Below are 13,754 nucleotides of genomic sequence, written 5' to 3'. Positions count from 1 at the left end.
AATAGATAAAAACACTCTAACAACAGTTACAGATAAAAAAAATGACCATCCAGTGATCTCTGGGTTGCTAGGAACTGTCTCCTTCAACCATCAAATGCCTGGGTAAACAGGAATGTTTTTTATTTATTTGTTTGTTTGTTTAATTAATTAATTAATTAATTAATTAGTATCCCGCCCTTCCTCCCAGCAGGAGCCCAGGGCGGCAAACAAAGTGCTAAAAACACTTTAAAACATCTTAACAACAGATCTTAAAATACATTAAAACAAAACAGCATTAAAAACATTAAAAAAAACGTTTTAAAAGGGTTAAAAACATTATTAAAAAACATATTAAGCAATTCTAACACAGACGCAGACTGGGATAGGTCTCAACCTAAAAGGCTTGTTGAAAGAGGAAAGTTTTTAAAGTTTTTAAATTCCTTCTGAAGATTAATAATGAGGGGGACAGACACACCTCACTGGGGAGGGCATTCCACCATTGGTGAGCCACTACTGAAAAGTCTGTCACAGGTCAACACCTCCGGATTGTCTTCAAGGGCACATACAGTACATTATAGTTGTCCAGATGGGAACAATAACAATATGCTCTGGGTTCACCAGAGCATGAACAATGGAGGCAAGGCTATCCTAGTTGAGGAGCATCTGTAGCTGGTGAATCTGCCTAAGCCCAGGGCATAAGCATTCCTAACTACAGAAGCCACTTGGAACTCTAGTGACAAGTTGGAATCCAGGAACACTCCCAGACTACGAACCTGTTCCTTCAGGGGTAGTACAACCCCTCCCAGAACAGGCCATACACTTAATCCCTGAACATGGGAACCATCCACCCATAGCACTTCTGTCTTACCAGAATTCAACCTCAGTTTATTGGCGCCCATCCAGCTCATCACTACCTCCAGGTACCTGTCCAAAACCTTCACAGAGATGCAGAGATAGAGCTGCATGTCATCTGCATACTGATAGCTCCCCAAATGGTAGCTCCCAATGGATTCATATAGATGTTAAATAGCATTGGAGACAGAATGGACCCTTGTGGGACCCCAGAGCCCAAAAGCTATGGAGCTGAACAACAATGTACTAGTATTGTTTTCTGGCAGTGGCCCTGCAGGTAGGAGCAGAATCACTGCAGTGCAGTACCTCCAACTCCCACCTCCTTAAGTCACTCCAGAAGAACACCATGTTCTTACACTTCTGTTTTTTATTATTTATTATTATTATTATTATTTATTAGATTTGATTTTACAATTGATGTATCTATTGTAAGACTAAGGAGTCACTTGGAAAACTGAATACATAAGTAGGTTATGAAGAGGATAGTATTAAATTATTTAAGCCCACCCTCTGCCTATTTCAAGATATAATTCCATTTGTATATCATTTCTTCTAATGTGTTTTTAAATTGTTTTTCAAAAATGTGTTTTTAAATTTATATATTTATTTTTAATGTTTTTAATTGTTGTAAACCGCCCAGAGAGCTTCGGCTATGGGGCGGTATACAAATGTAATACATAAATAAATAAATATAATTATAATAGTAACTTCTTGGTTCATTAAGTCAAGTTTGAAATACATTTTTTCAGTTGAGAATAATATTTATTTTTTTAAACTTAGGTGTCACCTATTATCTTAAATACAGTCATAACCATTACATCAGCACTTTTCCCAACAAATGAGACGACAGAGAAAGACATTAGTCCAGTACCTCCTAATATTTGGGATAAGAAGAATATTAAAAATCTAAACATGTGGTTTCTTGAAGAGTCAAGTGAAAATAAAGATCCTGCTTCTGCAACTGAGTTGGTTCCTACAGGAGAGACAATGAGAATGAAAATTGAATCTGTTGTTATAACTCTTGAAGCTGGGGTTGGCCACAAAACAGTGCCAATGTTGTTAGCAAAGTCATCATTTTCTGGAGAAGTTAAAAACTGGAGTAGTCTGATTAATCTTTCTTCTCGTCTTCAACTAGAGGTAAGGAGTGTTTTGTTCTGTTACTATGAAGGAACAATGTAGACATTTAAAGCTGCTTTGTGAATTGTGGCCACCACGCCGAAACTGTTAAAAAGAGTCTTTGCATGTTGATTGTCATTATTGCCTAACAACTTTGATAATAAGAGCGCAGCTTTCGCCACAACATTTCAGCTTTGGTAAACCTATTCTATTGCCACCTAATCTGTTCTAGTAAAACTCAGTGTTTAGTAGGTCTTCAGATACCACATGGCAATGTAGCCCCCTTCCCCAGAAAAAATGGGTTCAAGATATCAAGCAGATGTGCAATCTTCTCTCATACGTATATCTTAATGTACATAATTGAGGTTTATTGTGATCTTAGTGCACCAGAGCAACTTTTCATTAGTGTGTCTTTTACACTTTTCCTTGTCCCTTTGAAAGCACATACGGGGATCAAGCAGGGGTTATAACTTGAAAGATAGAATGATCTGAACTTTCCCCAACTTTCACAAATAGGATTTAGTTGGGAAGCTTCCGTAGGCATGAACAAAGTTGAATGTCTTTTTAGAATGAACTTATTATAAGTATATTTGAATGCTTTGGGTTAATTAAAGCCAAATGAATTGTTTTATCCAAGCTTTTAAAGTTCTCCCTCCAGTCTGTTAGGTTCCTTTTCATGACATCTCTCCTTGTACAGTTAAATTATGTTTTGTATTTTTAGGTACATTATTACAATGAGATGCTTGGTGTTTGGGAGCCATTGCTTGAACCACTAGAAGTTGAAAACAGTGATGAATTCAGACCATGGGTTCTAGAATTGAAGGTATTCTTTTAAAAGTGTAAATTCACTTTGGTACAGGACATGAGGTTAACTGAATAGTTGTTCTTTCTGCTCCATCACTAAAATAATAGTTTAAAATATTTATTTATTTATTTCCATTTATGAATTATTTCCAATGAACCATTCAAAGCAATTTCACAGTAAAACATAAACAAAACAATTTCATATTTAAAATCACTACTATGTGAAATTCTTCTATGCATATAGATGACATCAGGTGAGACTTCAGCTCCTTCTAGTGGTTGAAGGCAGAATCGCTGTTCAGATTGCAGGAGCTTCTTGTGTTCCATAGCTCAGCTCAGTTTGATTCTGCCTTCCCCTGATGTTGTTGGCTTGTGAGCTCTCTGTCTTTTTCTGTGGCTCAGACCTCTTAAATCCCTTTTTGTTATCTCTTTTTCTGTGTGTTACTTGGGTACTGTGTATGTTTGGTGTGGTGCTTGTTCCCATATACTTAAAATTTGTCCTTTCTCCCTTGTAGTCTTGCTAGGTGGAAGGTGCACCTGTCTTTAAAGGCAGATATAAAGCTGGACCAAGTACTATCTACTGAGGAACCTGATCTCTTGAGAGCTCATTGTGTTTTGGGCTCAAAAGGGTGATACTGGAAATCCATTCCTTTCTATTCCATGTCCTTTGACAGGCTGCAATTAGAGCAATATTTTTATTTATTTTATTTCATTTCATTTTATTCCAGCTTTCCTTATTCATGCAGTGCAGACAGGAACACACTGATTCCACAAGGAGCCCAGCAATATGCAGTCCCTTGGTTCCACACCCACCTCACCTATCACGATCTTCAGCTTTATCTAGTAAATAAATTAGTTGAAGCAGTTGTAAGCCAGACTATATCATTTATTGTGTATTCCCTCTTTCTTTCACTATCAGTAGTGTTTAGGATTCACTGATACTTCAAAATTACTTTTGCAAAGTTATGCATGGGCTTAATCCAAACTCCCAGCTATGGACAGCAGGTAGCTTCTTGTGTTGACACTAGGAGATCATCAAGTGGGTTGTTATCCTTCAGATGTTTGAAAGATAACTCACTTGGTAGTGTCCTAGTGCCTGCTAAGAAACACCTTTCAGGTGAGTACTATCTGCCTTTCCATGTTTTTGATGGGCACAGCAGAGCCTCCACACCACCAGAGTACCTTCTCCTACCACAGCAGTTCAGCAAAACCAGGTAGATAGATATTTGCACTGCATCCAAATCCTTTCAGCATGGCATGTCAGGGATTTGGATTGCTCTACCCATTTCTCAAATGCTCTTAACAATTTGTTGCCAGCAACAACTTTCTACTTCTGGTAGAATTTCTCCCTCTCCCTCTTTTTCCTGTTAAAGATGAAAAAGAAGGCCAAAAAAGCCTTGGTTGAATCAGTTGATGAAGAAGAACACTATAAGGTGCCAGAGTACAAAACAGTGATAACTATTTATTCTCAAGATCAGCTGAACATTACATTGTCCAAATGCAGTCTACTAATGTTGAGTAACCTCGGCACGGTAAGAGATATTTTAATTTGCAACTGTGAACTAAATAAAGTAAAATGTAAACTTGAATACATTTTCCTTCAGAAAAAAAATGTTATTAGGTAATTCATAAATTATCACTTTTTTGCTAGGCATTTGCAGAAGCAGCTTCACAAACTTCAGAAATCTTCAAAAAAGATCGGGCCCCCTTTGTGTTAATTAATTCCTTAGGAGTCCCCACCATTGTCTTGCCTAGTGATTCCTTCAGTGTTCTTAATGTTGAATCAAAGGCAAATTCATTTCCTCTTGAAGATGGGCAAAGTCTGAGTATGGAGTATGTCAGAACTAAAAGTGAACAAGATCAATTTACAGCAATGACTACCCTAAGCAGCAAAGTGTTCTACATTTGGCTTAGTAAGTACAACTAAAACTTTTTTTTGTGTCTCTAAATATATGAAGTTTTGCTTAGCATTAAATCAGCAGTGGGAAACCTCTGGCCAGCAGACTTAATTAGGCTTGTCAGTCTTCTCCATTTGGCATGCAGTGTCATTTGGCCCAAACCACTCTATCTGTCCATAATGTGATATCATATGTCATCCAGGACAGGACAGGTAAACCTGCAAGGCCATAATGAAAATGTAGAATCAGGAGCACACTCTTAAGTGTACTCCCAGTTCTACCTTTTTAGCCTCTGATGGAATTGGGTACTTTCTGAATTTGGCACCTTTTTTGTTGCCCTGTGGTGACAGAAAAAGGCACCAAATTCAAAAAGCACGAAAGTACAGCTAGAAAGGAAAAATCAAGAGTGCACTTAGAGTTGAATCAGTTGCTGAAGAATTCTTGTTCAAGTGAATACCCCTGCATTAGATATAGTGATGTATCAATAGCCAAGAGCTTACTTTAAAAGGTATATTTTTATTTTATGATAAACTCTATTTAAGTAACTATATATTATCTTATTTGAGCTGTCTTCATAATATTAGTCATTTACATATAATTTTTGTATGTGGGCCACTTTGTTCACTAACTGACTAGCATCCAAGATCTCAGAACTCACCTCAATATTTAATTTTCAGTTTGCAAATGTACAGTTCAGTATGCATTCTTGTATGCATTTCAGGATCAAATTACATATTACATCAGAGACCTGTGACTGAATCTCTTGATTTGTATTTTTCTAAAAGCAGTGGATTTGGATTGAGGTGAAGTGGTATACTAGCAAGTTAAGGCACAATTTGCTTTGGGGAATCAGCACAACAAGAAAAGGATTAAGCTTTGGCCCCCAGAACCAGAGCTCCAATCCAAATTAGTGAACATTTTTATTTGGGAAAGCTGTTGAAAGTCAGAGCAAACCAGATTGCTCCACAACGATGGAGAATATGCGGACCATTGAAAAATCCAGTGCTAAATCCAAATTCAGCTAAATTCTTGCCCATACCCAGTGCACATTTAAAAAAACCACACAAAAAAACCACAGGTGAATAGGAATACAATCATTCTAGCCTCCTTTCAGTTACAAGGACAGGATACCACACTAAAAGCACTGGATCAGCACTGGTATGAATATACAGCTGAGAAAAGACATTTATAAAAAATCTTGAAAAGCCCCCAGTCCATTGACTTCAGCTTATAAATCTGCTCAATACCGTTTCATTTCATTATAGTTCATTGTCTTTTTTCCTATTTCTAGCTCCTCAGAATCACTCAACTACAGATAAGATTCCACTGACAAAAGTGGGGCGAAGTCTTTATAGCGTAAGACACAATGACTCTGGTGTTGTGAGATCTATTGTTTGTCAAATTGATACCGTTGAAGGGAGCAAGATTATAACAGTACACTCTCCTATTCAGGTAAATTTTCCCCACTAAGGATGATGTCCCAAAGTGTCTATCCCCCTTAGATTATTGGTGGCAGCTTTGCTCGTTAAGGCTATCCTAAAGATGATGTCCCAGAGTTCATAACATTGTCTTTTCCCCTTAGATTATCAGGAGTTTCATTTACATCCTGTTACCCTGGATAGGAGTATCTTTGCTATGTGCAGGGAGATTTTGATATAGAGATGTTTCAAACCAAATAGACCCACACATGCATACTGAAGTAGCTCACATTTTTAAGACAGCTGTACCCTGTGCCTTTCTGCATGATGGAATAAGCTCTGTGCTGATTGTGGTCTTTGTCTACTAGTGTGAAAAAATATATTTTAACATTTTATTCATGTGGACCTCTTATTTTTGCATATAGATAAAGAATCATTTTTCAATTCCCCTGAGAATATTTGAAGATGGGAAGTGTTTAGGAATGGCTCTACCAGAGGATGAATTTAACATACCATTGACAAGTTATAGGTGATTCTTAATTTCATTTTTCTTTTTCCCACTCTGTTATATATTTTATAAGTACTGTCCATCCAGCAAATTAAAAAAGATAGTTGTAGATTAGATTAGTTGTACATTAATACCATTAAGTGCTTATTCTAAATGTAGCAATATTCTGTAAGTGACTGTTTATTGCTGTACTTCCTTCATCAAAATTGTTTATTCTTTTTAACACAGTTGAACTGTCTTCTCATCAAGCTGATTCCACCTTAATATTACGCACTCAGTTATTGAAATGATCTCTCAAGTGCATACAAACAGAATAGGTTAACAACTGACTTTTCCTGGTATGGTCATACATGCAGAATCTACTTTGGACTGAAAGAAGGAGTACCACCTATTTTTCCTTTTGATACCCAATGTAGCAAACAATGCAATAAGAACTGATCCTGTGAGCAAGAGCACTCTGATGTAGTCAGTTCACTAATTATTATCACCACTTCATTTCATTCTGGTTTTACATTAGTTTCTAAGTAACCTAGTTTGCACATAATGCAAAACCATGGTTTAGCATGATTGAGCAAATGTGCGGGTTGCTGGAGCAAATATCACAGTCACTGTGCTTCTCCCACTGCAAACTCCCAGCGTTTGGGTTAGCGTTGCATCAGAACCTAGACTTATGGATTGTCTCACTTCAGATAAACAGTGAAATGTAACCAAGGTTTGTTCTTGGTACCAGTATTGCAGTCCTTCATCAGTGGCACTGTGACCACTTTCATATCTGAGCCCATTTTAATGCACAAAATCAAGCCAAAGTAATTGGAGGACTCCAGAAGTTCCAAGAAAGATAGTAGCTGCATGATCCCACAGTAACCCTATTTGTTAATTTATATATTACTGCATTTATATCCCCAAGGAGCTCAAGATTACAGAAAGAAAGATAACTGCTGACACAATCTGTTGTATAAAACTGGTCAAAGTTCACTGTAGGACATCGAGAGTTGAAATCACACAGATTTCAGTTGTCAAAGATCTTGGAGATTATGGGTTGTATGCAACTAAATCCTACTCTGAGTAGGCCCAATACAATTGATGGACCTAAGTTAGTAATGTCTGTTTACTTTAATGTGTCTACTCTGAGTAGAAATAGCATTTAATATCACCCAGCATATTTTTCCAAAAACTATATTTATTTTTGAGTTTTTGTTATCTATCAAAAACAGTTTTATTTTAATGGTAAACAATATACTGCTTTTATTAATTTTTATGGATTGATGCATTTAAATTGATTTTTAGTGCTGCTTTTTTAGTATTTTATGTGATTCAAATTTATTTTGATTGTTTTATTTCTTGTAACCACATTGAATGTTTTTAACAGGAAACTGAAATAAGGGTAATAATTGGTGTGTTTGTTTATAGAGCACTGCTGTTTTTTCAACCAGTAGCTGATGAAGAATATGCATCAAGTGAAGGAGTTAGCTTTGATGAAATGGTGAAGAATTTTGGAAAATTGTTGCAGAAGAAATGTCAGCCTATAAAATCAGCTAACAATCCACTTATCATCAATATTGTTCCAATGCAAGATACTCTGATATCGACAGTTTGCACAGATGATCAGTGGGACTTACCTTATGTTGTTCATTTATGGCCTTCTATTCTTCTCCGGAATCTCCTTCCATATCAGATTGCTTATTCCTTAGAGGTAGTTTTTTATATTTTTGTTTCCTGGTTCTTCTACTGTACTGAGCACATAGAAATATATATTTTATAGTCTCGAAAATCTCCTCAGTGCACTTTACATAAATATGAAGCATTCTGGTTGTGTCCCAAAATGTGTTCACTTTTTTCTAGAATTCAGTTGCTAGCTTTCCTGGGTACAAAACTGACCTTGGAGTGCCTACTGTTTCTCAATAGCTCTCCCATCTAACAGATCATATCCATTTTATATTTATGTACACTTATAATTAGCTGTTAATATAGTAATTTGCTTTTTCCCTGGGTAGCAGACCATCAGGTGAGGATCAGCACCACCTAGCATCCAAAGGCAGGAAGTAGATTAGAGTTGAGGAATATGTAGCTTCCTCCAGTCCATTTCCTACTTTTGTCTGAGGTGAATCTGTAAAACCCTTTCAGCCTTAGCTTCACTGTTTGCTCTTACCTGCATCTGCGAATGTGTGTTATTTGCCTGTTGTTTCTGTCTGTCTTCCTTCTTGACTTCACTGTTGCCTAAAAAAAAATTCTTCTACCTGTTTCTCTCCAGCTTCTATTTCAGCAGCCATCCCTCCCACACACACACCTGAACTGCTTGCCTGCCTTGCTTGGTGCCTCCCCTGTCCTCTCCTTTTGCTTGCCAAGCTTGGTTTCGCTTGCAAGTGGCATTTCTGCCTGCCCCACATGCCGCTTTACCTGTCCCTTTGTTAGCTGGACTGTGACTATGTTAATGAGTGGTGTTTTCTTTGTCTGGAAGCGATCTCCTGCTCCCTGTCACCCTACTAGTGGCAGTGGGTTTTGCCAGCTCTTGCCATGTGTCCTTTATCATTGTCTCTGTCTCTGTCTGTACCTTTATGTCTCATCATTCACCAGGACATCTATCTGACTGATTCTTTGTTTCATTTCATCCTTGCTCTTTGGGGAGGAAGGTTTTGTTAGCTACCCTAGCTTGTTGTCTTTAGGCCTGTATCTCACTGTCCTAGAAATCTCTTAAGCTCCCCATGCCTCAGAACATCGTACCACATTCAATGAGATCAGCTTCAGCCATGGCAGCTTTTGTCACTAATGACCCTGTTCTGGATGTTTGTAGAGCTGCTACCTGGACTAGTTCTAACACTTTTATTAAGCATGATAAACTAGATACGTATGCCTCAGCTGATGCTTCTTTTGTTAGGAAGGTGTTACAGCAGGTGGTATCATCCATAGGCAGCCAGGATGGACTCATCCTACTGGGACTGCTTTGGTACATACCTCCTGATGGCCTGCCACCCAGGGAAAATAGACCATCGGTCTCACTTGAAAGGTGGTGTCAGGCCATCAAGTCCACTTCCTTTTTTTCAGGTGGGCTACAAGCCTGTGATCTCTTGGTATAGGTATTCTCTGTTTTTTTTCCTATTGGGTCCTCTACCTTACTAAGGCTGTTATTGTTATTAGCTGTTGTTGTTCCTTTGTATTGTTTTTCTGTTAATTGAGGATATATTATCTCACTTACCTGTATTCTGTTATGCTGCTCCTTGTCTACAGCTTTCTTCCTGTCTTATTTGTTGTTGGTATGAGTTATGGAGGTCCCATGTTGTCAAGAAATGGACTGGAGTGAGGGCCAGAAGGAGCTGTATATTCTTCGACTCTAGTGTATTTCCTGCCTTTGGATGCTTAGTGGCACTGATACCCTCCTAATGGCCTGACACCCAGGAAAACCACCTTTTAAGTGAGACCAACGGTCCATTCCCTGGTTGGTATGCAGGAAGCATTCAGAAGATAATGGGTTAATTCCCACCACTGCCTAAAACAGGCAGGGACATGTGACTTAGAACTGAATAGATTAGCCAGCTGTTAAGACTCCTCCCCTGCTTTGCCTAGGACAGAGCTTTCTTTCAGCTCTCTGCTTTGCTTTACTGTTTATATTTGTTGTTAGCTTATTATCTTTATTCTTCCAGAACATATAGATGAGAATTTGCAATTCTTCCCAACTGTAAATATGTTTTAGAAATAAGTTCCATGTGTGTAATAGAATTGCAAGACCAGAAAGGTATCTTATTTAACCACTTTGCCTTTAGCAATAGTACTTTGTATCTGCCCACCCAGATGTTTGTGCAACTTTTATTTCAAAACCGTCAAAGACATGTTTCCAAAGCAACTAATGTCCAATAAAGGGTTCATTGGATTGCCATGTCAAAGATAATTGAGAGGGTAGGGTGACAGCAAGAAATGTATGAATGATACGGCATGATGCCCAAAGGAAAAACCTGGCCACATGACATGTTTATGTCTATTTTTGCAATATCATTCAACCATAGCTGAAACTTATAATAAATAACTGATCATTCCCTATTTGTTTTGTATTTGAATTGAAATACAATAAAGACTCTTTGAGGGGAAATTTGAATACATTAAACATCGGGTCAGCCCATAATGTTACTGAATTAATGAGTGTATTCTGTATGGTTTGATCATCCTGGAACTTTTATTTCAAAGGGATATGCTACAACATGCAACACTCTAGAAAATGGATGTTCATCTCAGATTCATAATGCAGTATTGGATCAGAGCAAGCTGAAATTACATTTACTTAATTATCTTGATAAAAATTGGATTGCTGAGTACCACATTCAAACAAATCAGCAAGAAATTAATTTCATCACATTCTCATGCATCACTGACGTTGACAGAACAGAATTGGATATTGCTGTCCATGTAACCTATGCCACGGGACAAGTGATTATAGCAATTCATAGTCCATATTGGATGGTTAATAAGACTGGGCGAATGTTGCAGTACAAAGCTGATGGCATTCACCGCAAACATCCACCTGACTACAAGATGCCACTCCTTTTTTCTTTCCAACCTAAACACTTCTACCGTAATAACAAGGTACTGTTTTAAATCTCAAATTAGTTTTACAATATATTAAGCTCTCAATGCACTATTCCAGGAGTAACCAAGATGATACCCTCACAACGTTGGACTCCAACTTGCATCAGCCCCAGACAGCATGATCTATAGTCAGGGATGATGGGAGCTGTAATCCCAACAATATCTGGAGGGCATCACATTGGCTGCCTCTGCATTAATCATTTTCTGGTGCGGGGGTTTTTGCTTAATGAGTTGTTATTACATAATGCAAACTAACAATAAAATATATCAATGTATTGGAAATAATATGTTGTGTTCATTGCAGAGATGTGAAGTACCGGAAAAACAGTAAATTAAATGTGTAATTATTGTCTGAATAAACTGTACTTTCAATATACTCAACATGATTTAATGGTAAACCAAGTTATACATAATACATTTTACGTTCCAAAAATAACTGTGTGACTTTCAATCTGTAAAAGGTACTAAAAATGTGTTGCATTTCCCCCCAAAATTTCCATTTTTCTCCAGGAAAAAAGGGGGGATGTTTTTCCCTCCCATGGCTTCAAAATTTCCAGAAATTGTACATTTCTAGTTCCCTGTCCCTACTAACAATTGGTATTAAAAGTTTGTATATGTACAACAGTTGGGAAGTGGGGATTTTTGCAAGATGCTAAAAATCTTATATAATAAAAGATATATAAATTGATAAATACATGCTCTTCCCAGCCTCTAATTCTTTGTGTAAGGGAAAGCATATCCATTGTACATAATATAATATTTAACATAAAATATTCCTTGTATTTGGTAGACAATAAGCTTATATATATTAATAGAGAACTCACACACAAAAAGTGAGCTACTGAGAATCAAGAGAAGAGGTATCAGAATGCTTAGGGAACTCCAAGATTTGCAGAAGTACAAAAAGTCTTTAGAGTGTAAGGTGGGAGACTCAAACCATCCAGTGAGGACTGAGCATGCTCAGTGACCTCAGAATGCCGAGTGTCTTCTTTGGGGGGAGCAGAACACTGGGGGAGGATGGGATGGAGTGCCCTGAATGAGAAGATGTGGTTGGTTAGAACACTAAACAGGAGCACCTCACACTGCATGTTGGTCCAATTTTTTGCTATCTGTTATTCATCATGCAAATAACAGACAATGTATTTTTCCTTGTTTCCTGTTCTTCTTACAGGTTCAGCTTATGGTGACGGACAGTGAACTTTCTGATCACTTTTCTCTGGATACTGTTGGCAGTCATGGTTGCGTTAAATGTAGGAGCCACAAAAAGGACTACCAAGTGAGTTGATTTATCTAATAATCTTAAATCTCTTGCAGGCATAATTTTATGTATAATTCCTCCCAATATTTGCATGAAGTGAATTGCTGACAAAATGTTGGAGCCTTCACAGAACAAAATAGCACTATAGGGACACCATTTTATAGTGCACCACGCAACATTCTAAATGAACACCTGCCCAAAAGGAAATCTCTCCCTCCACCATTAAATGAGAAATAAATTAGATTTTCTTGGGGATTTGGACAGCTCCAAGTGAGTAGTGTTCCTTCTAGAGCTCAAAAGCAAAAAGTGTTTCCTCTTTTCAAGCACTAGGATGAACCCACTTGGAGGTGTCCTAGTGCCCACAATGTAAAATTTAAATCAACTTTAACAATAACAGCATTGTCCAAAAAAAGACTTAGGGTGCACATTTAATACGCTGAATTAAAAATAGAACATAATTTAATGTAAATATTTTATCAAACCACAAAACCAGCATAAACTCCCTAGTAAACTTCTACATAAAACTTCAAATCAATTTATGCTCATTTTATGGTCCTAGGGCCCAACCAGAAACACCTCCCGTGCATGTCAAATGATCTCAGATGGGACTTGAACTCCACCTTGTGGTTGAAGGCAGAAAACATGCTGTTCGATTTTGCAGGGTCTTTCTAGTTTCTCCTTACACACAGGGATTAGTTATTTATGCCTTCACCAAGTGTGGTTAGATCTGCACTCTCAGCTCACCTTCTACTGGATGAGGCCTGTATTTTAAGAGTTATTTCAATGTGATTTCTCTTACCATTCATCTCTACTAATTCCTGGTGCTTATCTTCTTCATCCATATATTTTCCCTCAAAAAACCCCCCCAAAACCATTTGTATCTATTTATTTCTCAGCTTTTTCTTCCCACTGTTTATCTACTACTGCCTTTTCATCTGTTTTCTCTCTTTCATGGAACAAGAGCCCACCACTGGATTCTACTTTTTACCTCAGAAATTCCCATTCTGACTGCAGCCTTCATCAACACTACCCCTCAGCATTCCCTCACCTTTCATATTCAGCCAGCCTTGTTCTTCCTTGTCATTCCTCTGCTTGTACTGTTCAGTATTACCTGTCCCACCAGCCCATCAGCAAGCACAATCAGTCCTGCTCTTGGGTTATGGGAAAATCTAAAGAAAAGTCAGTGGTTACTGACAAAAATGTTTAGGCCTTTGGTGCCACCTCTGCTTCCTGGCTTAATGACTTTGTCAGTGGCTTTTACACAACAGAGACCTTAACGACTTTGTCGGTGTCTTGTAAACAACAAAAATCTTAACTTTGTCTGTGGCTTCTACACAACAGAGTGC

At 37.7% G+C, this 13,754-nt stretch overlaps 1 protein-coding gene across 3 annotated transcripts in view; it reads left to right on the top strand.

The window, feature by feature from the left end:
* VPS13A (vacuolar protein sorting 13 homolog A) overlaps positions 1–13,754 on the top strand; it is a 304,094-nt gene that overhangs the window by 176,024 nt on the left and 114,316 nt on the right. For all 3 annotated transcript variants that reach the window (XM_061627500.1, XM_061627520.1, XM_061627510.1), the window contains exons 41-49: positions 1,612–1,968; positions 2,669–2,770; positions 4,125–4,283; positions 4,403–4,664; positions 5,941–6,101; positions 6,493–6,596; positions 7,986–8,268; positions 10,752–11,147; positions 12,322–12,426. In XM_061627500.1, the coding sequence (XP_061483484.1) occupies positions 1,612–1,968; positions 2,669–2,770; positions 4,125–4,283; positions 4,403–4,664; positions 5,941–6,101; positions 6,493–6,596; positions 7,986–8,268; positions 10,752–11,147; positions 12,322–12,426 (1,929 nt within the window). The remainder of the gene's footprint in view (positions 1–1,611; positions 1,969–2,668; positions 2,771–4,124; positions 4,284–4,402; positions 4,665–5,940; positions 6,102–6,492; positions 6,597–7,985; positions 8,269–10,751; positions 11,148–12,321; positions 12,427–13,754) is intronic.

The sequence above is a fragment of the Rhineura floridana genome, chromosome 1 (assembly GCF_030035675.1).
Source record: "Rhineura floridana isolate rRhiFlo1 chromosome 1, rRhiFlo1.hap2, whole genome shotgun sequence".
In the NCBI taxonomy this organism is placed as follows: Eukaryota; Metazoa; Chordata; class Lepidosauria; order Squamata; family Rhineuridae; genus Rhineura; species Rhineura floridana.
Note: the sequence above shows the minus strand (reverse complement) of the source record. Positions and strands in the feature narration are given on the sequence as shown.